The sequence below is a fragment of the Mercenaria mercenaria genome, chromosome 9, assembly GCF_021730395.1.
Source record: "Mercenaria mercenaria strain notata chromosome 9, MADL_Memer_1, whole genome shotgun sequence".
Classification (NCBI taxonomy): Eukaryota; Metazoa; Mollusca; class Bivalvia; order Venerida; family Veneridae; genus Mercenaria; species Mercenaria mercenaria.
This window is the reverse complement of record NC_069369.1, coordinates 11,261,145-11,283,363: the sequence shown is the minus strand read 5'-3', so window position 1 is coordinate 11,283,363 and position 22,219 is coordinate 11,261,145. Positions and strand designations below refer to the sequence as shown.

Genomic DNA, 22,219 nt, shown 5'->3' with positions numbered 1-22,219 from the left:
CGTATTGGCCGGAGGTCGAATGCCAGTACAACTAGCAGAGGGCAAATAATTTAGCAAGCGTAAAATTACCTAGTAATTATAATTGTATTTTTTAAATCTACATTTACCCCGTCAAGTTAATCAATTAAAATGCTTGAATTCCATATTGACTAATGTATTGCCTTTGATATTTTCATACTGGCACTGACTTTCTAATACTGGCTCAGCTGAGTCTGGTATTGGATCAATCGGTTTCATGTGATATACACAATTTATCTAACATTGTGTCCGATATTGCACTGTTGAATAATAAAAAAACTTATACTATTTCATGTACTTGTATGACGATACCTAATAATAAACAGTTACCAAGAAATTATATTCCGACTTGGGGCAGGATTTCGGACAAAACAAAGATCTATACAACACGTTTTATGTATGTCTTTGAAACCAATATAATGAATGCTAAAGCGACGTTAATAGTTTGTGTACAGTGCATATCTTACCTTTTAAGAACACACCAGAACAGAATATATAATTTAAGGACTAGTACACCATGACGAAAATGAGATATACAATGATAATTTTATGTTTGTTTACAGCGAGTCAGATTTGAGTTTATAATTATATAATTTGTGAACAAGGAAATGATTATCTATAAGATTTGATGTTATCTGCTAGCGGAATACTGGATACAACTTTACTCGATGCTGCCACATTTCAAGTAAACTAGACATATATTCCTTACTGAACAGAATAGTAGAAAACGTTCATTTTATGTTTCAACAAGGTCATATGATTCTAAATTGTTTAAAGATCCTAGATGCCAGTAGAAGAATAAAAGTTGTAACTACACCTCCTCTGAGACTGACACCTGAAATAGAAAACAGATAAATTTGTAGTTTTAGTTAATACAAAAGCTCTACAACAACCTCTATAAGGGTAAGAGCTTGGTATACTGTAGCTTATAACTATGTCGCTACATATCCGATAAATTCAAAAACATATCCTACGACCCGTAAAACTGGGTGTAATTATATTTTCTGTATTCTTTACTTTATAACAAAGTGGGGTGGGGGAGGGGGGGGGGGAGGCGAATTGTCTAGCATACACCATTGCCTCTCATGAAAAGACTCAATAAAACTTAGTTTGCTATTTCTTATTTCGTTGCATTCTATCTCATATATTTTATTATAAATGAAACAGATAGACAGTGTTAAAATCTGTGCGTAACAAATGTTGTTAAAGATTAGCTTTAATACAATGCACACAGTGTTATCCCTAAATGATTCCAATATCTATTAACTAGTACCGACAGCAGTAACATTCGAAAGACCTAGTTCTGAAGTAAACATAAGTCAGTTTTTCAATTAGATCATTTCTTATCCGGTGATGATGATTCCAATCCAAAAGATTTGTTGTATGACCGCAGCCATAAAAGTCGGAGCATTTTGAGTTTCTTTTATAACTGCTATCTAAAAATCAAACACAATGACATCACGAGGATTTGAAAAATTAAATACTCAATAAGTAAGCTACTCTGTACGTATTTGTTGTACCCTGTCACGGATAAATCGAATAGAAACACCTATCCCCATACAGAACATACATGTACACTTAATGATACCATATTTCATTAATATATAATATGAACCAAACACTATAATTGTCTGTAAAAAGTTATTCATTAATAGTTGATATAAACATTATTTAAATGATATATTACAATAGTATTCTGTATAAAGAGACTTATATGCACACCGGAACAATTACGGGAAAGCGCCTAGCAGTACAAATGAGTTTGCATCTGCCAGAACAAGTCCACTAACCCAAATAAGTTTAGTTTCGATGCTGCTTTATATGTACACACAAATTGTACTACACATTCGTACTGGTTCAACATTTGCATTTATAATCAAATCTCTGAAAGCATGTCTCGCAAATCAGCAGTGACACTTTAGTCTTTTTAACTGATTGGGACAAGAGAAGCTATATATTCTTTTTCTGAAATTTAATTGGATATCGCGGATACCATGAATTTAAAGAGATAGTGTGTATTAATTAAGAGATAACCATATTCAGAACAGTTGACTTTCCCATGTTTGATATTTTATACGCAAACACTACCTGTACTGTAGCCGGTAGCGTATCTCTCACATATGTACGGGATTTTTATACTACAGTTACGTTCGTGTAGAGTTGCAGCATAATTAGTCATTCCGCAGTTGTCTCCCTTGTTTGTACTTGGTTCGCCGGCCCAGTCACTGAAAGAAGACATTTCTTCGTTGTAAAAATAAATTGTTGCGTGATGGTACAGCTGGTCTTTATTTGAAAATGACTTATACAAATTGTACATATGTGACTGCATTAATTTTACAAAGTATATCATTTGTCAATGAAATGAATTTTGACATTTATCAGTAAACCAAACTGTAATGCTGCATTTGTTACATCAGCCATGCTTTTTTATACCCGTTAACTAACTGAACTTGTATAAAGTGTAGAAAACTCGCGACAGTACTAGACTGGCCAATCTCTTTCATATTCATGTTAAAAAAAAAAGAAAGAAACAAGGGCTGTTAAATTGTACATGTATCAATTTTGTTGAAGTAGTCAAAAAGTCTGAGCACAACTTACACAAGAGACGGGTCAAACAACGGACCGGAACTAAATGCCCAGAATCCTTCAGTCTGTTTGTCATTCAAAGACGTGTACCAGCCATAAACGTTGTCTGACATGGACTTCACTTGCGAAAGGATGAATGCCTGAAAAAAGCCAAGATTTCACTGCATGTTCATAGGAACCCATGTAACAAAGAACCAATTAATTTAGCAAACACTTTCAGTTGACTGTTTACTACTTCAGTGGCCATATCGCCTGCATGGTTTGAGCAATACTGTCCATTTAAGAACAAATGAATTTATTGGAAGAGTCCTTAAGTAAAACGTGTCTGTTGCATTTACAATGTAATATATTGCATTTTAGACTGATTCATTGAGAAAGGCTTGCACTTAAAACCCATTCCCATGCTTGCATGCGACCATATAATGTTCATGACCATTGCTCCGGAAATGTGGCCTCTGTGTTTACAATGTGAAATGCGGCAAATTTAACTACTAGAGAGTCAAAGGTCATAACCCAAGTGTTGATATAACATTACTGCCCACTATCAAACTGGTAACAGGTTGTGAGGCTAAACATATTCTCTGTGAGTTTCGCAAAGAAAGTTTGCTACAACATTTGTAAATGGTTATCAGTGTTTGATTTGACAACTTTGACCAGTTCAATAGCTAAGACTATGTTGTTACCGGAAATGGCTTTCAAATTATCAAGCTTGTTCGAGAAGACATTTCTCTTTTTGTCTGTGTATGTTTTATGAACACTGCTCATTAAATATGGTTTCATTCAATTTTGTTGGGTTAAACGGCGCACCGACACAAATATAGGTCATATGGCGACTTTCCAGCTTTGATACTGGAGGAAGACCTCAGGTTTCATCACAAGCGGGCACCTGGGTAGACCCACCGACCTTCCGTAAGCCAGCTGGATGGCTTCCTCACATGAAGAATTCTACACCCCGGGCGGGTGAGGCTCGAACCCTCATTGAGGGGCCAGCGATTTGATGTCAGCGACATTAACTACTCCGCCACGGAGGCCCCCAAAAGATAAAATATGGTTTCAAATGCGTAAACAATATGAAATATTTTCACCTATTTAATGCCTATTGTCTAGTGTCTAAAGCTGGAGAAAGTTGCGCGTGCACCACTGTCCTATAGTGATCTATTTTGTGTGAATTTTCATTAAGATCCAGCAATAAGTGATGTAGATACAGTAAAAACCCTTACTCTTTAACATATCAAGGCAAATCTACTTTTACTTGGTCAAGTGTGATAATATTATATGTGAGCAAAGGTCATTAAGAAATAATAAGTATCAAAATTAAGTTTATCGTAGAATTACCCGAGTTTAGAGTTCTTATGCGTATGAATATATCACGAAGGCCGAAGACCTTCGTGAATATTCTACGCAAAAGAACGACAAACGAGGGTTACTCTACGATAAACCTTATTTAGATACTTATTATTTTGATTCTAACACGACTTACTTCAAATAACGTTAGACGAGAATCAGAGGAGTATTTTCATCAAACGTAAATTACAACTGCGTGTTTCGCCGCAGCTTTAAGCAATAGCCAAAACACGGTGCGCGAGCAGCATAGTTAGAGGTCGGTTTATTGCAGAATAACCCGAGATAGATTTTGCTTTACAAGTATATAGGTTACTAGCTGGTCGTGTTAGAATAACAATTATACAAAATTTGGTTATTCCGCTAAACTACGCTTTGAATGTTGAGCATTTTTAATTTCGGACGAACGCACGCACGCTCGCATTGACGAACAGCCGGACGGACAACGCCAAATCTATATCCCTCCATCTTTGGCAGGGGATAAAATGTACGTAGAGCTCTGTTAGTAATTTCAACAGTCAAACGATGAACATTACCGTAATTTCATGCCTTTTTTTTTTGCTTTTTTAATGTGCATGTGAAAACCCTAGGAAAGTCAGGGATATACCTTTTCTGCTTGGTTGTCCACTGACAACAGAGTGCCAACATTTGTTTTATTCGTGGCAAATGTTGCACAGTAGGTTGCAGCCTCGTTCTGGTTGTAGAGTAAAGATGAATTATTATATTTTGTGAATAGATAACAATTTCCACCGTTTGACTTCCAGCCAGCAAAGCACGAAGCTAAGAGAATATGTTATGAAAGAATGTTTTAGTTTACAATTATAGTCATATGGGTAATACCATAATTATGAATTACTATGATGTCACATGCGCAATCTCATAAATAAAATTTAGATATTATTTTTATGATACATTATATATTTAATTGATACCAAAGATTTCAACTGCCTTAATGTCAATACTTTAACAAGATAACATGACTTTTTAACTCAATAAGATACTTTTTCATAATTTAACACTACACTGACTTGACACTGAATTAAGAAGTTAACGTCACACTGTGAGATGATCGCATAGCTTTTAGCATAATTATCACCGCACTTTTTGATGACATGAATGATTAATTGACACTTAATTAGATAGGTTTTCAACATGATAAGAAATGTTTTAACAAGTTAACACCACACTTTGACATGATACTGTGGCTACTTAAAATAATGAAACACTATTTGCACATCATATTTTGATGTAATAGTGCTTAGGTATTTAACATTAGATACTAGCTGAAATATCTGACAACATGAAATGATCCGACATAAGACTGGTGCGGCGTTCCATGATTGCGAGAAATTTGATAGTATAAATTGATCTCTATATGTAGGGGTAAACGCCTCTAATGCCTAATCAAACAAATCTGTGTTCATCGTAAAAATACGTTAATAAGTAACAAAGACTCTTAAGTTTATGAATGAGGTTGTCTCTTAGCCTCTTCATATTTTATAATAGATTATTTAAATGAATGTATTTCAGAGATTAAAAAATTACAAATAACTCCGAAAAGACTATTATCAACTGTACAAAAATGTGTATTATACAATTTTCAAAGAAGCAGAACCACATTTTGTATTAAATATGATAAGCATTATATAGAGCAGTTTCATTTCTCACCTTGATTATCAAGTTCACATATTGCGGCGGCATGAAAGCTGCATGTTATATCGTTGTATTGTCCGGTTGTGTATATCAATGCGCAGTCCTCATTCCCTTTGTAGTCATTAGGCTCTTGGTTCCATTTTCTATCAAATAATTAAAACAAAAAAATACTAAATTTAAAACTTAAGGATGAAAGGGATACGATAGAAGTTCTCTCTCTCGAAAAATTTACATAGGCAATAATACATGTTCCTGAACTTTTGTTGTCATGGTAAAATAGACTATCGTACTGAATGATACAGATGACATTGAAAGTATATTCTTTATATGACTTTAATTTCTTTAGCATGACTGTAAGCTTATTTATATCAGTTTCTAGTCCGCTTCCTGTAGAAACGGCACTGTTGTCACACGCGACCTCAGTAGGGTTCGAACCCACGACCTCAGGGTTGAGCGGCCGACACACAAACCAGAAAAAACAGCGTTAGCCATAAAATAATAGATTAATGTTAATATAGCAGAACCGTGTTTTAACATCTAGAAACATGACGATGATGTTAAACATCCGCGGAATAATTTATACACGCCGCGTGTATAGTGCATATTTTCTGACCTGGCGGAGATATTTATAGAAAGGTCATAAATGGGCCATTCTATCATTGAGTTTAGGGTAATCGGTTATATCATTAGATTTCGTTTTATTACGTCGGATAAATCCGATAAGCACCAAGTTACCTATTGATTTTAATGGTAAAGCCTGTACTAAAAATATCTTCGCCAGGTCAGAAAATACGCACTATAACCGATTGGTGTTGTTGAGATATGTTAAAACATGGTTCTGCTATATATAATTTCGACTCTAATATGTCTGTCATGTAAGCAAGTAGATGTAATAGGGATGCACTATCTCAAGGCGCATGTATGACGCCAAATATAGTAGATCGAAGTGACGTCAACGCGTACCGTAAATTAAAAGTGTTAATATATGGGAAGTTACACGACCTGTGGAATAACTTACGAGTGAAGCCTCTAGTGGATAATTCTACGCGGCTGATAATCGATACAATGTGTGTGAATTTAATTGCAACACCGTTCTTTTACATCATTTGGATTCTAAAACTTCTCTTATTCAAAATAATAGATCAGTCAAATGCGGAAGCACTCTTTGGCGCCAAATAATAAGTCGACGTTACGTCAAATTTCCGTGTTTTTAATGGAAATTTGCACGGATTTTTCTTATAAGAATATGATACAGTTTTTCTTCATTTGAAAACAAAACTGGAGATTTGAAGTCAACAATATTTACCAGTTAGAAATGTAACTTACACATATGTTTGGTTTATTGGGGTACCATCGGCCCAAACGTAGGTCCCTTCATTCTGACGGTCATTTAATCCTACCCAGAAAATTCTTTCATTTTCTGGATCCAACATTTGCTGTTCTAACCATGTCTGAAATAACAGGCCAATATAGACATTAGTGTTTCAATAAAAGTTATCGCCGTGCATTCTTTGTAAAAAAAAACCAAACTAATATGTGATGAAATATCAAAAGAATATTTGTAGATGGGAGCAATCTCAGAAAATGTATAACGCTTGTGATGCAAATGATTAGTTCTACAGCCTCGGATGACTCGGTGGTAAGTGGTAACACACTAAGCGGTCAATTCAAAGGTCCGGGGTTCAAATACCGATCGAAGCACTGGATAATTTTGAGATGCTCCTGAGTGTTTCCCACTCAACTCATACCTGCACTGGCTTCTCCCAAAGAATGAGGGCTTCACGAGTACTGGAGTTCTACATCGGGTACTTTAAAGAACCAGAATGTCTATTAGAAAGAGCTAGGCTAAGCTGGCTGGACATGCCTGTTCTTAAATTTCTCTCTCTATTCTGGAGGAACTCCTTTCGCTCTGTCCCTCTGGTCAGATCGCTCTGCTCTAATAAAAGATACCTTTCACTCCATCGAGTGGCTATGCTTGTTTGTTTGAGTGTCTGTATGTAAAACACACTTGTTGAACATATTTATCATGAAAAATATATAAGTTATATATAGGTTTGGCATAATAAACAAAATATACCTTTTTGTCAAATGAATCAATTTTCATAAGATCCCCTCCCATCGATTGACAATAATTTCTTCCGCCTTGCCAGGTGTCTCTGTGTTTTCCAGCCATAAGTCCGTAACAGAATTTCCCTGCTCTTATCCAGGGACCACAACCAATATTATCAGTTGGAGAATCTACATGAGAGACATTCGTAAAAAAGACATCGAAAAAAGGGTTATGAAATAACTATATTAAAGGATATCAGAGTTAGCCTGAAGCACGCCATTAACTCAGTAAATGTTCAAAATTATATCATTTCTGAATGGCTTGCAGAGCAATAGAACTATTGCCCGAGGTTCGAAAGAAAATCACATTTCTTAAATACATCAAAGTGAAAATAAGTGACATCAAAAACACATTTTCATATTTCTTTCTTCAGCTTCAGCAGAATTTAATTTAGAACATTAAACTGGTCATTAGCACAAATTATGGAACGGCGATTTACTCAAGGAGCCATGTAATAGTCATTTATAATACATAGAATTTTGATATTATCATTATTGTTATGTATTGTTATCGGACTGTTTTCTACGATCTATTTGTCAAATCCCAAAATGAATGCGCGGTAGCACTACATTAGTACCATCAAATGGTCACTACAGTTTTGAAACAATGGTCAGCCGTACCTTGGAAGGATTACGTGAAACTTTTTTGCTTAAGTTCAAAATCAGTTTGCTGAGAGAAATCTTTTATATGTAGATATATTTATTGCACCACTTAGTTACGAACTTATGGACTATGGATTTTCTTTCTCTTTCGGTGTAACTATTTATAAAATTGTTCTACATACAATAATACTGCGGTTTATAGCAGATGAAGTTTGCATTAGATGAACAGTCTCTGTCGCTGAATTTTCCAGTCATCCTCAACACACCACAGTTTTCTATTCCAGCCACGTTATCCGGCTCCTTCTGCCATTGTCTGCAAATTAATACATATCAGTTTATGCTCTTACATCAATGTGTCTATTCATGTTACCATGCTGTGCAGTGAAGCTGATAACAGAATCCCAGATCTAGCTTCTGTTATAAGTATGACCCTTTTATTAGTGTAGTTAAAAACTTTTTCAGGACATGCATATTAAATGAAAGTAGTCCGGCAACATGCAGTACAAAACGTACAATGCGAATTTGTTTTTCTACCAACTCATATTTCCTTGTGAAATACATGCCGTATCTTTTACAGATTTTATATGTATATAATAAAAATAATAAAAAATTATATTTGTTTAATTAGAAGGTTTTTCAGAATGACACGACTTACAGCATATGCTGATTCTTTTTAGCGTTGAAGGAGGATCAGAACGCAGCTGTTCGAAACTTTAACCGGTTGCTGTTCGAAACTTTAAACGGCTGATAAAGTAACCTACGATTGAATTTTGATTCAAAATATGTTTTGATTTTGCTATAAAACTTTTAAGTGTGTTTCTTTAATTAGCAAACTCAAACCGAGTCTGCTATCATCTTGCGTGCTTGCATTCTATGTTTCCAAGTGATCTCCATGCAGATTTTATTATTCATAATTTTAACTCATAAATTTATTTTTTTCTAAGTCTTCTTAATCGTCGAAATATAACCCTACGACTAGAGCTTTATTTTGTATTCCGAAACGGCAAATTCAGTAATATTCAAATTCAGTAATAGTCTGTACAGATTGTATCAGCATGCAATAGATTTTGTTTATAAATATTCAATGCTACTCGAAATTGTATAGATATTCAAGTTATATTTGAAATATGGTGCACATACTTGATGGACGAGTCAAATTAAAAAGGAATCTTATGAATAACTAGAAAATGGTATAAAAAGATACTGTTAAAACAGTAGGGGTGACTATTGAGGCCAATTTTGACTATTGCAATACTATTGATATTGCTTAAAAACTATTGCGATACTATTCTATTGTAGGTTACTATTGCGATACTATTGCAATAGTTATCGGCCATCATATTTTATACAGTAAAGCTACCAACTGGCATTGTTACACAGTGTAAGAGACGGCACTGTTTATAGCGAGCGTAGCTCGCGAGCAATTGCGCGAAGCGCAATTGCGAGCGCGTAGCTCGCCTTACGGCAATGTGTAGGCGAATATAACAAAGGTGTGCCGAATGGGGCAAAGTGATGTAGCTGAAAAATTTTCCTCTCGTCTGGGCGCCGCCATTTTGGGTGCCGCCATTTTGTTCTACTTCCGTCAAAGTCGGGAAAATTGTTTGGTTATTTTTAATTTTATATTTAAGTTACAATCTCTATGTTCATTAGGTGTCTTTATTTTTAAAAAAGTTATGTTATGGAAATAATTTCAATTTTGCTTTTATTTTACAAAGTGCGTGTCCCTAGACGACAGGTGCTCACAGGAAATGCTTTGTTGGCAGTGAATACAGAACTTCATTTGATTGCTGAGTATTATCCATCACTCAAAAATAATGCAAGAAAGATTTCCAATTGGTAGAAAAAAATATGATTTTCTTTTAAAAGATCAAGCTTTGGCCAGAAAATGGGATAGAATATCATAAAAAAGCATAAAGCAATAAGAACGCCACAAACAGGTAATGACGTCACCGTGACACCGGCTTTCCATAAATTTTGCAACGTATGATATTCGCTGTTACAGGTATAATGACACTAAATTTTTGTTTCTTTTCAAGTGAATAGGTTCTCGGAATTGTTTTAATCAGTGAATAGTTTCTTTGCCGTTTAAGCTACGCTCGCTCAGAGGCTTTGCCTTTTTCATATTAATTGCTGTTAACACACATTGAGATGTTTGTATAACTAAAACGGACAGAAATAATTCTAACATTAAATATTTCTTGCCTTCCTTGGCTTTGGAAAAATAAGTAAAACAGTAAACCTATGCAAGGTATACTCAAACGAATCGGCCATTTTGTTCCGAATGTCAACCTGTTTAATAACCCAAATCATCAAAAAAGACGAAAATTAACAGATCGGATTAAGGTGTACCAGCACTAAATGAAGGGCCCTACCGAACAGTTTGCTGTATAATACAAGTATATAGCCTTCTTTCTCCATGTCCATAGTACATTTTCTCATCTAAAATTAACAGGTTATTTAAATATATTTAATCAAAGCTTCTAAGAAACTAAATTTATTAATTATCTCACAGACTTCTCAGTCCTTTATGGTAGTTTAATTCCGTGAGGGTAATTATTGTAATGGAGTCGTAAACATTTTCCGAGGCGCAAATGAAAGCTGGCTCTGTTTCTTGGTTTATAAATATAAATTATTTCTGTATTTACAAAAATTTCAAAACTATCGAAACTATCGATTGTTGAAGGAACTATCGGCGATTGTTATTGGATCGTGACTTTTCTATCGATGCATGCTATCGGGACACTTAGTATCGCAATGCATCGATAGTTCGATGTATCGTTACACCCCTATAAAACAGACAACCAGGTAGAATCGCAAACAAACTTTTGAACAAGTGCAAAGCTAACACAGTGTTGGCTGGTATTACGTACGATGAAAACAACTTACGCAAGGGTTGTATCCACGCTTTTACCAGTGTACCATGCCCAGGAACCAGCAGCAGATTGATGAAGACCAACCCAGTGAACTTTTGTCGTCTGCGACAGGTAGGGTATTTCTCCGATAAGAAAATTCTGAGCATTACAAAAAAGATCAATATAATTATTTTTAAGATTATATTTTTTTTTTTTGAATTTAACGTCGCACCGACACATGATAAGTCATATGGCGACTTTCCAGCTTTTAATGGTGGAGGAAGACCCCAGGTGCCCCTCCGTGCATTATTTCATCACGAGCGGGCACGTGCACCCGGGTAGAACCACCGACCTTCCGTAAGCCAGCTGGATGGCTTCCTCACATAAAAAATTCAACGCCCCGAGTGAGGCTTGAACCCACATCGAAGACGGGCAAGAGATTTGAAGTCAGCGACCTTAACCACTCGGCCACGGAGGCCCTTTTAACATATATATGTGATGGTCAGCATTCAAGGAAATAAAATTACTCTGACCTTTATTTTCTGTCATCTGTCAGCTTGTAAGTAAATCAATGACCTTATCCTTTGACTAACTGCAGGATTTTACGAATTATACTGTGAAATTTGTCAAAAATTACTCTAAATTTGTAATAACAGCCTTTGATAAACCACAAATAACGTCGATCGAGAAACTATTTTATTAAATGTTTAACCGAGTTTTGAAAACATTAACGTTTTCATTGAATATTAATCAAATGCACCAACCACATCATTTTGATCATCAATATCAAACATTTTAGGGTTCTGTGCACCATTGCCCATGCCCTCGCAGTAAGCCTTTGCTTGGTCCCATGTCTTCAGAGCTGACGGGTCAGATGTATTGCCCACGTAGTAACAGGAAGATCCATCGCCACCTTGTAACCATCCGATAACGCAGCCGCCGGCTGTCAAAAACATGTTGTTTGAAGAAGTAACAATTACAATGTTCAGAAAAAGTCTTTGTGAGACAGGAAAATCGATGCATCTTGGTGACGACAATTTACTTCAAGTCGTCCGTGACTACTCCTTAACCACTGACCCATGAAGTGTTCAACGTAAGTAGCACGGTGTTAACGGCATCTAAATATACAGTCGATAGCTTTCTCATTGAAAACATATACGATGGTAAATTGATAGTTGCCTGTTGGCATAGATGAGCGGATAGCTATGTGATTATAATGTAGTGATACTTTCAACGGTTGCATATTTTGTGTACATTTGTTTTTTGCCGGTTCCTGATTTTCATTCTCTTCTTCTTATTTTCATATAACATCGGAAGTATCTTCCAGTAGATCAATACCGAAATAATTCCCGGTCAATGCTATTTAAAGTGAAGTTTAATATTGTCATAAAATTTATAGAACAACCCCGTTGATTTTTAAAAGATCACAATAGGACTTTAAAAGCATTATGTCATATTTAACGCAAAGGGTATTTAAACATAATTAAATGCTCATAATGGCAAGTTTCAGATAGTGAAAAATTTGGAACTTTAACTAACTTCAGATGTCTCTATTGTACCTCTTATTGAAAAATGAGAAAATAGATACATTTTAAAAAAATAGAAATAAAATATACGGGTCTAGGAATAGAACTTATGATGAAAATATAGAAAACGGAGCCCGTTACCTCTCGGCCAACGAGGAATGTGTTTACATCGGATACATTTTACATGGATTTCATTGTTTGCACTTTAAAACACAATAAAAACGCAGTATCTATCGCCTTAGAAACACGAAATTTTCCAACAACGATATCTTTGTATGTAGAAAGTTTTTGTATTGAAATTAAATTCTACCCAGCTGTCAGAAAACTCATGTGTGCAAAGTTTCATTGCACGGACTAATGATAAAACTATGGTAGACAAAATAACAATAATGAATATTTGAACGTTATTAGAAACGGAACTTACCGAGACGGCTTCTTCAATATGCAATATACATTTTTTCGTACTGAGAATAAATTTCGCTTCACAGGCATTCGAGTGGCATAGCACATCTACGTATATCGCTCATGATTGTTTGTAGTGAACATGATACTTGAAAACACCTACCAAGTTCTGAAACCAGTCTTATTAAAGGGCTTTAGTATGATATGTGTAGACAGTGATTCAACCCTTCTACTATTTAGATCTGAACTAACGTAAGCAGTTCCACGCTGCGCTCCACCACAAACTGCAGTTAAAACCAAGCAAACGTAATAAAACTTTTATGACATACCAGGAGAATGATAATGACAAATATATCCTTCTTTGGCTTTACAATTCAAATCTGCCAATTTGCCTTGTATGTTGACAGCACCGCATTGAGACTGACCATCATTTGCAGGGGACTGGTTCCATTGGCTAAAATGTAAAATCGTATATGCGTGGATTTGGTAGCATGTACCTGTCCGTATGGCTGTAAAATGACAAATATGTAACTGCGTCTGAAGACAGGAGGTAAGTCCTAAGAAAGTAACTGAAATCATTATTGTAAAACTATGAAAGGTAAATGTTTCTATGATTATAAAGAAAATGGACTAAATGATTTTTTTTTTTTTGTAAATCTAGAATATCGTCAACACACATATTACTGTACGTATGGATATATCTAACTCACTGTCAAATACCTAATCACGAGTGACGTATTTGAACTATTGCGTCAAATATCCTCTACCGTGTCAAAACCCGCTGAAGCTTACTAGTTGTATATTTAGCTACATAAACGAGATAAACTGGACTAGAACATAAGCGAGATAACCTAGACTAAGCTATAAATGAATGATAATAATTATATAACCTATTTTAAACACGTTAATTCGATTAAAACATTCTTACATAAGGGACATGTTGGCATATTCAGACATTCCCCATTTCCAGACTCCTGTACCAAACCTGTTTGCTGTAACTTTAGGTATATCATTGAGATCTGTCCAATAACCACTGCTTGGGTATTTCTTCAACGTCTGTAGGAGCCATGTCTGGAACAAGTTTGGGAAAGAATGGTACCTTTAAGTAATGAGGTTTCAAGTGTAAACCTTTCCTTAAAATGTATATAAGAAGTGTCCTAAAAAAATAGCGCACAGTTACAAAACATAATGTGTTAAGTTATGCTTCGAAACATTTTACTGGCCAACTACGGAGAATTAATATCATTATTTACGCTTAAACATATATTTGTAGAGTATACTAACGTTGTGTAAGTTCTAAACCTAGAACAAAATCACAAGAAGATTCTAAAGTCATTGACAGTTAAAAAAACAAAACCACGGAAATGTACAGGTATTGGCTTTACTATATTGTATATTTCACTGAACACTCAGAAGTCTTTATCATTTTGTATTACAAAAGGTTTTAAATCAGAACATAGCACTATCGTCGCTTGTTATAAGTGGCTCAGTGAAAAGTTAATACGTGGGCTATACTTTGGAGATAGACTACTTTATATGAAAAATCAATGCACATTTCCATTAAAACATAGAAACCTGGCGTCACGTCGTGACGACGTATTATTTGAGACTGTTATTACGTTTGATCTACTATATTATATAAAATACGTTTCAGAATCGAAATGATGTAACAGAATGGTGTTGCATTATATACACACAATGTATGAATTATTAGTCGCGCCAAATAACTCACTAGATATCTACGCACTTCTAACTTATTCATGTTTAACACTTATCAAACACGACCATGCGTTGACCTCACGTTACTACTTTACTTGGCGCCATACATGCACCGTGAAACAGTGTTTCATATTTTATCTACTTCTTTACATAAAAGACATATTAGAATCGAAATGATATATCGAAGAACCATGTTTTAACAATACGAATCGGTAATACGCTGTATGTATAATTCTTTCATTCCGCAAGCGTATAACCTCATCATGCTATTCCGATTTGTTAAGGCGTGGTTCTGCTATATATTATTTCTTAATAACAACGTACTAAAATAAGATAGAGCAGGTTGAAATGAAGCTTTATACAAATGATTTCATAGACGTTGGGTTATATAACATAAACTTACCAGTTGATCTTGTGATGTTATACGCACTAAGGAGGAATCCTGGTAGTTACACTCCTGGGCAGCAGCGGACCGTGAAACACTCTTTAATGTGTTTATCATATAACAGTTATTATTGTAGGGTATCCAGCCATCGTCACAACCAGTCGTGCTGTCACTGTACGCTGGCCTAGCTGCAACTATAAACAAGAAAACTCTTTTACAAAGATATTCTCCGTAGAGCATGATTCCTATCTATATGTTACTGAAGTTAAAGCCCTTGGGCCAATACCTCTCCTAATATGCCAATATCGCCTCAAGGCACACCAGCCCTGTTTTATAACCTTCTTATTGCATAAGTTTTACTGTACTGTTAAAGTGAAACCGAGATTTAATGTTGCACAGCGTCACTGAATGTTCATGTAATGCGCGGGAACGTCAACGTTGTCTGATGATATTGACGTCATTTCCTTTCAAATATTTGTTATCAATTCATGCCTTAAAGGTCCAGCCTTATTCAATCACGACAGAAAAGGAAGCTAGCGAAATTATGTTAATTTACCATGCTTTATTTTGTAATGTAAATGTTAGTTTGTATATACTTGACATCTTGGAAGTATAAAAGCTGGATGTTTTGCGCAGCCAGAAGTGTGACTGATATAACCGGAAGTGTGCCATATATCGATATCAGTCACAACAGCTCACATGAGCACTAATATTGGCTTACGGTGCTCATATACGCTAAAAATCAGTTAAAAGCTGTAACTATATTTAGTAACATGTGCAATAATACAAAAACACAAGTCGCCAACTTACCTGAAATCAGTGCAAGAAACTATTAATGTTAAATAATGATATCTCTTAATCTATACATGATAATAGCACATGTATGAATATATACACGTCAGTCGGTAAAATGTTTCAAAAATTGAATTTTTGTAATAAGTCAAAAAACCATAGTTAACAAGTAAAATTCATATCTTGTGCATCTGTGCAGTCTGATCATGACCTGCACAGTTCGTCATTCATTCTGTATCATTTTGGTATGCACCCCTTTTAACAGATAATGGTACTGTCCAAACTGAAAGATGGACAAGTTCGTTATAGAAATATAACAGGGTAAGGGCTAAAGGGTCAATGATTTAAACTTTCGTTTGTAGTTTATGATCAGTAGGAACGATTTGTCAAATACCTGGGTTCAAGTTCATTCTTACGGGACAACATGATTCTTCGGGAGTGTCCGACACCTGTTACATGCTTCAACGATTGAGACAGAAATCTTAACATTTTTAAACGGATAATGTTTGTTACAGACCGAGACAGGAAAAACCTTGAAATGATTCTGCCCTAGTTATACGTAATTAAACTTCATGTAACTAAACATGACGAAAATGTGCATATATGTTTGGGAATAAAATAAGAGGGTGTTTAATGATAAAATGTGATTTACTTTATATCCGCACCCAACCAGTTTTTAAGACATTACAAATATAATAACAGTATCATTCGTCGCTATTGACTTCGTAGTATATATGAGTCGTAGAAAACATGTATATTTTATAAAGAGGTGATAAATACCTTTAACTGAATGACAATTTTAGAATTGTCGTGTGATAACATCTGCAGAATCCCGAGGGATTGGTTGGTGCGCGAGCCTGGTAGGGCGAGGGTGCCAACGTTTCCCGAGGGATTCTGAAGATGTTACAACACAATATGAACATGCGTAAACGTTATTCTATCATAAAAACGAATAAATTATCCTTCAAAGTTATTAAATTTCCATGAAACGCGCGGGAACGTCTGCGTTGTTTGTTTTTTTTCACGTAGACGTAATTTCCTTTTGAATTACCCTTTTTGGAGCCGTAACGCATTTACGCTTTGCCATGGACCACGAATATATAAAAACAAGTGTTTTAACAGCACGTGAACGCGAGAATCTATCTGTTAACACAGGTTTTTTCTCCGAAAAGTGACAAGAACATCAATTTTATGCAAGAAGGTATGTTTAAGCGATTTGTGCCCAGCCAAAACTGATTCTAAAACACTGTCCTGCTAATAGCTTGTCCCGCATGTCCCAACAATATGTGAACGCCCTCATCCGCAAATCAAATATTTGCAAGAAAATTGGATAAATGTACTATCGCATCCAATCTATTCAGATTAAGGACGCTCGCTACAGTTTCGTAATTTTTTTCTCAACAATATATTTTGATGAAATGTTTTGTATTAAAAGATCATGTTATGATGTATTGAAAAATGAAATAAAAATACTGGGTCACCAGCTTTGTTTCAATTTAATTTGCCCCTAGATATGGTACTATTTTTAACATTTTTCAAAATTTCTATAATCCTAAAATATATTTCAGTAAAGTACAATAATCAGAACAAATTTGATATCTAAGCAATTTTATAACGGAAAACAATTTATCTATCTGAAACATGCTCAGGGAAATCAAATGAAAATGATTTTGTAAAGAAAGGAATACTTGTTCAGCAGACCCAAGGGTTATTTTTGCATTTTTGGCAATTTTGATTTGGTACTTCTGCTATTTTATCGAGTTTCACATAACAGAATTTAATCAAACTCTGCACTTGTCTTTGGTAATGTCTATCTAATCTAAAACAAAAAGAAAATTGATAGGTCACCCTTTTAGATTTCACTTAAATCAAATTACAAGGAGGTGGGGTGTGGCGGGCATTTATACAACGCCGGTTGTTACGAATACGCTTTCAGTGTTTGAGCAAATGACTTAGAGATATATCAAATTATCAAACGGCAGATTTCTTAATAAGCGGATTTTAAGATGTTTCTGAAGCATTTTGATGTCATAGAACGATAAAGTTTCCGCCTTTCTCCGAACAAAACCTATAGTTTACGAATACGGATGTACGGTATGGGTACGGTACGGGATTGGAAACAGCTGTGACTCAATGCAGAGTTGGAACTCTGGTATAAATTACAGACTCCAGTATATGTCGGATTGAAGCAATTTGAACTAAATGTACTTTAAATGTTTATATTTTGTAACCATGGTGATACTTACCCTAACGGTGTTGGGGTAAATGTCGACCCGTCCGGAAAACTGTAGCGAGTGCCTTTAAACACCGGCCTCTTACACTCTTTTTTTTTGTTTTTTATCTTTTTCCAAGTTTGAAATTAAGGGTCCCCAATAAATGTGGCTGGGATTACCATTTTTCATGATATGTCAGGGATACCTAAGGAGTATGGTTATGAAGAATTCAAAAATTGATACACGTTAAAAATGTGTATGTGTGCCAGGGTTAGTATTATGAGAAAATGTCAACTACATAACTCTATCATATTTCAACCAGAATTTTTTAGAGAAAAAGGTATTATGTTATGAATAGCCTTCCCGTGTAATATATAAGCATACATAGATAAACGCCCCTTTTCCCTCCACCAATCTTGACCCAACACGAAGGCAAACAAGGGAAGAATCATTTCTAATGAAGATTGTTAGAATTTGAAAGTGACAAATACATACACGGGTGGAAGTGAAAGGGAAGTGTAGTGTATTAAGGAGTGTAGAAAATCTTTTTACGTAAATATTTTCTGATAGAATATTGGAAGAAATTCAGAATACGCTCTTAAAACACTTTCTTAATTCCGCATTCCCCATTCTCCTAATGACTAAAATAAGTCACTTTATAAAGCCAAATATCGCTGGCTTTATCACTCCTACATTAATCGAACTGGACGTGATTTTTTCGAGGATTTTTCGAGGACCAACTTCTAAAATAATTGTGCTGATGAAAATGGATATATAAAACGTATAAATAAAAAAGGTGGGTTTGAAAAGATAAAGTGTACTTACAGATGGTAAATATAGTCAGAATTATATCTAAATATTCCGCCATTTTCAATATATATAAAAGTCAAAATTATCTATTATTAATCTATGTACAATCCTCTAAATCTTTATCTTCAAAATTTTGTTGATAATATCGTACTCCCTGATAACATGTGACCAAGCATTTATATATGAAGCATCTAGTTTAGTATACCTTTATCAAGTTAAATATATATGCGTCAAGTTGGTCTGTATTTTGCAAATTCGAACTGTTAACAGCATTTGTTTTCGTCCTAGCTGTCTAAGCCAACTTTTGATTTAATCAAACCACAAATAAAAGCTGCATATTATTTATAATTTTTCAACCAATAATAATAGCGGCACTGGACAGAAATGTATGGCGAGAATTAATGTACTGTTTCACAAAAAGTTTCGTTACATTTCAACAAAGTATTACAAAATTATAATGTCTCTAATGACGTTTATCAGGAGGTATGTTACCTGTTTAGTACTCCAAATGTGTGTAGCTATTCATGTATAGTGTAGTGGACGGTCATGGTGAACTCGGCTGTCTCCGTAAACCTCGATAATGTACCCACCGCTTGATTAAACTAGTATTAATAAATGAATAATTGCAAATAGTTGATATGACTTTGAATCACTAAATGCCGTCTATCTGTTACCTTAAAGTGTCTGAAGTATCGAATTAAATTGTAAAGCGTCATTTTTTGACAAGAAATTTGTGAGTTTTTTTTTTTTTTTTTTTTTTTTTTGTTGGGTTTAACGTCGCACCGACACAATTATAGCTCATGTGACGACTTTCCAGCTTTGCTGGTGGAGGAACATCCGAACATCATTTCATTATGGGCGGGCACTTAGGTAGAACCACCAACCTTCCAGCTGGATGGCTTACACGCATGAAGAATTCAATGCCCCGAGTGAAGCTCGAACCCGCATTGGTGAGGGGCAGTGAGTGAGTGAGTGAGTTGGGTTTTACGGCGAACCGACACAAAATGGTCATATATCGCCGAGAAGAAGTCATATTGCAAACGCCAACTGTAAAGCAGAAACATTGATGTAAAAATGTAAAGCATACCCAAAAACATCCATGTAAAAATGTAAAGAACACTATGAGTAATGTAAAACACATCCAAAAACATCCATGTAAAAATATAAAGCATATTTAAAAACAGTTATGTAAAAATGTATATACGTGTGTGTTAAAATATCAGCTGCAAATATAATAATATTGCAAGATGTGAATAAAAATATGAAATGTTAGATTTTTTGATATATTCCTATCTGCTTAAAAAACGATAAAATATTTCCGACTGAAAACTCTTTCAAAGATTGAACGTCATAATATGTACTGAGCTGTGTAGCAAAATATTCACAGTCGATTAAAATATGTTTAAGGTTTAGGAGTATATCATCAAAACACAGAAATATTTTATAAACGAATAACATTGTTACCAATATTTTACTTAACCATTACATGTTCTGCCGTACTGAAAATATTCTGAAAAAGTTGTCCCCCTTTGAAAATGAATGCCATTTGTAACGAAATAAAAATAAACAACTGCTGAAAACTGTGTTCCACTTAATTATGTAAAATTTCAACACTCGCATGCGATTGCAAATGAATCAAAACTAACATGTGTAACAGTTCTTTGAAAATGGTGAGTTTTTGAAGGCATTTGACTGCCTGGAAGTGGGTCCCATTTAGGAAGTCTTTTTTTTCGGAATTCAATGTTTATTTTAGTATACTGACACTTGTTTTGTTGTTTTTGTAATGATAGCGTGTATATTACTTATATTACTCTACAAAACAAGTGTCAGTATACTGATATAAGCATTGAATTCCGAAAAAAGAACTGTTTAAACAGGCCCCACTTCCAGACAGTCAAGCGCTTTTAAAAACTCACCGTTTTCAAGGAACTGTTACACATGTTTGTTTTGATGCATTTGTAATAGCGTGCGAGTGTTGAAATTTCACATAACTAGGTGGAACACAGTTTTCAGCGATTGTTTATTTTTATTTCTTTACAAATGGCATTCATTTTCAAAGGGGGACAACTTTTTCAGAATATTTTCAGTACGGGACAGTACGGCAGAACATGTAATGGTCAGGTAAAATATTGGTAACGGTGTTGTTCGTTCATAAAATATTTCTGTGTTTTGGTGATATACTCCTTAACCTTAATAGTTAGCAGTGTTTGACATGGTACACATTCGGGTTGATCTTCTTTATTCGAAAGATAAGAATGAGTCAAACGGGTATGACCTATTCGACAGCGAGAAAGAACAATTTCCTCCTTGCGAACAGATATGTTCCCTTGGTGCCATTCCCCTAGAGTAGGTTTGATACCATGGAGTTTATTGAATGAAGCACTGTTCCATGACGATTGCCATTTAGATATTTAAAAATGTATTTCTTTATATTAGGCCTAAAATCGGTATGTGGTAATTTCAAATGAGATTGTGATAATAAAAGGGATTTCTTTGCTGCAATATCAGCATCCTCGTTTCCATGAATACCAACATAACTAGGAATCCAACAAAATGTAATAAACATTTTAAAAGATAGTTCATGAAACCTGAGAAGAATACCTTAAATGAATGGATTTTCCATATTTCGGTTATGAATTGACTGTAAAACAGAAAGCGAGTCGGAAAAGATAATAAATTTTTCTTCACTATTTTTTTATATAAAATGTAGTGCTGAATCAACAGCTTTGGCCTCGGCTAAAAATATTGTTGCATTATTTGGCAAACGTAATTTTGATTGATGAAGGAAGCTGACAGCAGCACAGCCAACCTTTGATTCATCTTTTTAACCGTCTGTGTAAATTGCAAAATAGTTCTTGTAAGTTGATTTGATTTCATGATATTTGGACTTGAATATTTCAGGGTTTGTTTCAGACTTTCTAAAGGCAGTTTTCAAATCGAAAAAAACTTTAGGGGTATGAAGGGTCCATGGTGGTGTATCTGGAATTGAATTTTCTTTAATACTATTGAATTCAAAGTCTGTTTCATTCATAGAAGATTTTATGCGAAATCCAAACGGTTTGGTTTGTTTTGGTTTTTCCTCATATGAATCAAAGTACTTTGGTTTAAAAATAATTTTATGAGCAGGATTGGATTTGTTGGCAGCCACTCTTAAAGCATATTGCAATGGAAGATTTTCTCGGCGTGTGTAAATAGATGGTTCGTTTGCTT

The 22,219-nt window shown here is 34.9% G+C and overlaps 1 protein-coding gene across 1 annotated transcript in view; it reads right to left on the bottom strand.

Moving 5' to 3' along the window:
- Window positions 1-398: 398 nt before the first annotated feature.
- LOC123546456 (macrophage mannose receptor 1-like) overlaps window positions 399-22,219 on the bottom strand; it is a 79,350-nt gene continuing 57,529 nt past the window's right edge. The window contains exons 16-29 of the mRNA XM_053550398.1: window positions 16,005-16,023; window positions 15,213-15,388; window positions 14,019-14,161; window positions 13,420-13,544; window positions 11,927-12,105; window positions 11,197-11,321; window positions 8,493-8,623; window positions 7,676-7,836; window positions 6,925-7,049; window positions 5,614-5,741; window positions 4,553-4,725; window positions 2,617-2,744; window positions 2,107-2,243; window positions 399-853 (exon numbers count right to left, since the gene is read on the bottom strand). Coding sequence (XP_053406373.1) covers window positions 771-853; window positions 2,107-2,243; window positions 2,617-2,744; window positions 4,553-4,725; window positions 5,614-5,741; window positions 6,925-7,049; window positions 7,676-7,836; window positions 8,493-8,623; window positions 11,197-11,321; window positions 11,927-12,105; window positions 13,420-13,544; window positions 14,019-14,161; window positions 15,213-15,388; window positions 16,005-16,023 — 1,833 coding nt within the window. The 3' untranslated portion in view covers window positions 399-770. The remainder of the gene's footprint in view (window positions 854-2,106; window positions 2,244-2,616; window positions 2,745-4,552; window positions 4,726-5,613; window positions 5,742-6,924; window positions 7,050-7,675; window positions 7,837-8,492; window positions 8,624-11,196; window positions 11,322-11,926; window positions 12,106-13,419; window positions 13,545-14,018; window positions 14,162-15,212; window positions 15,389-16,004; window positions 16,024-22,219) is intronic.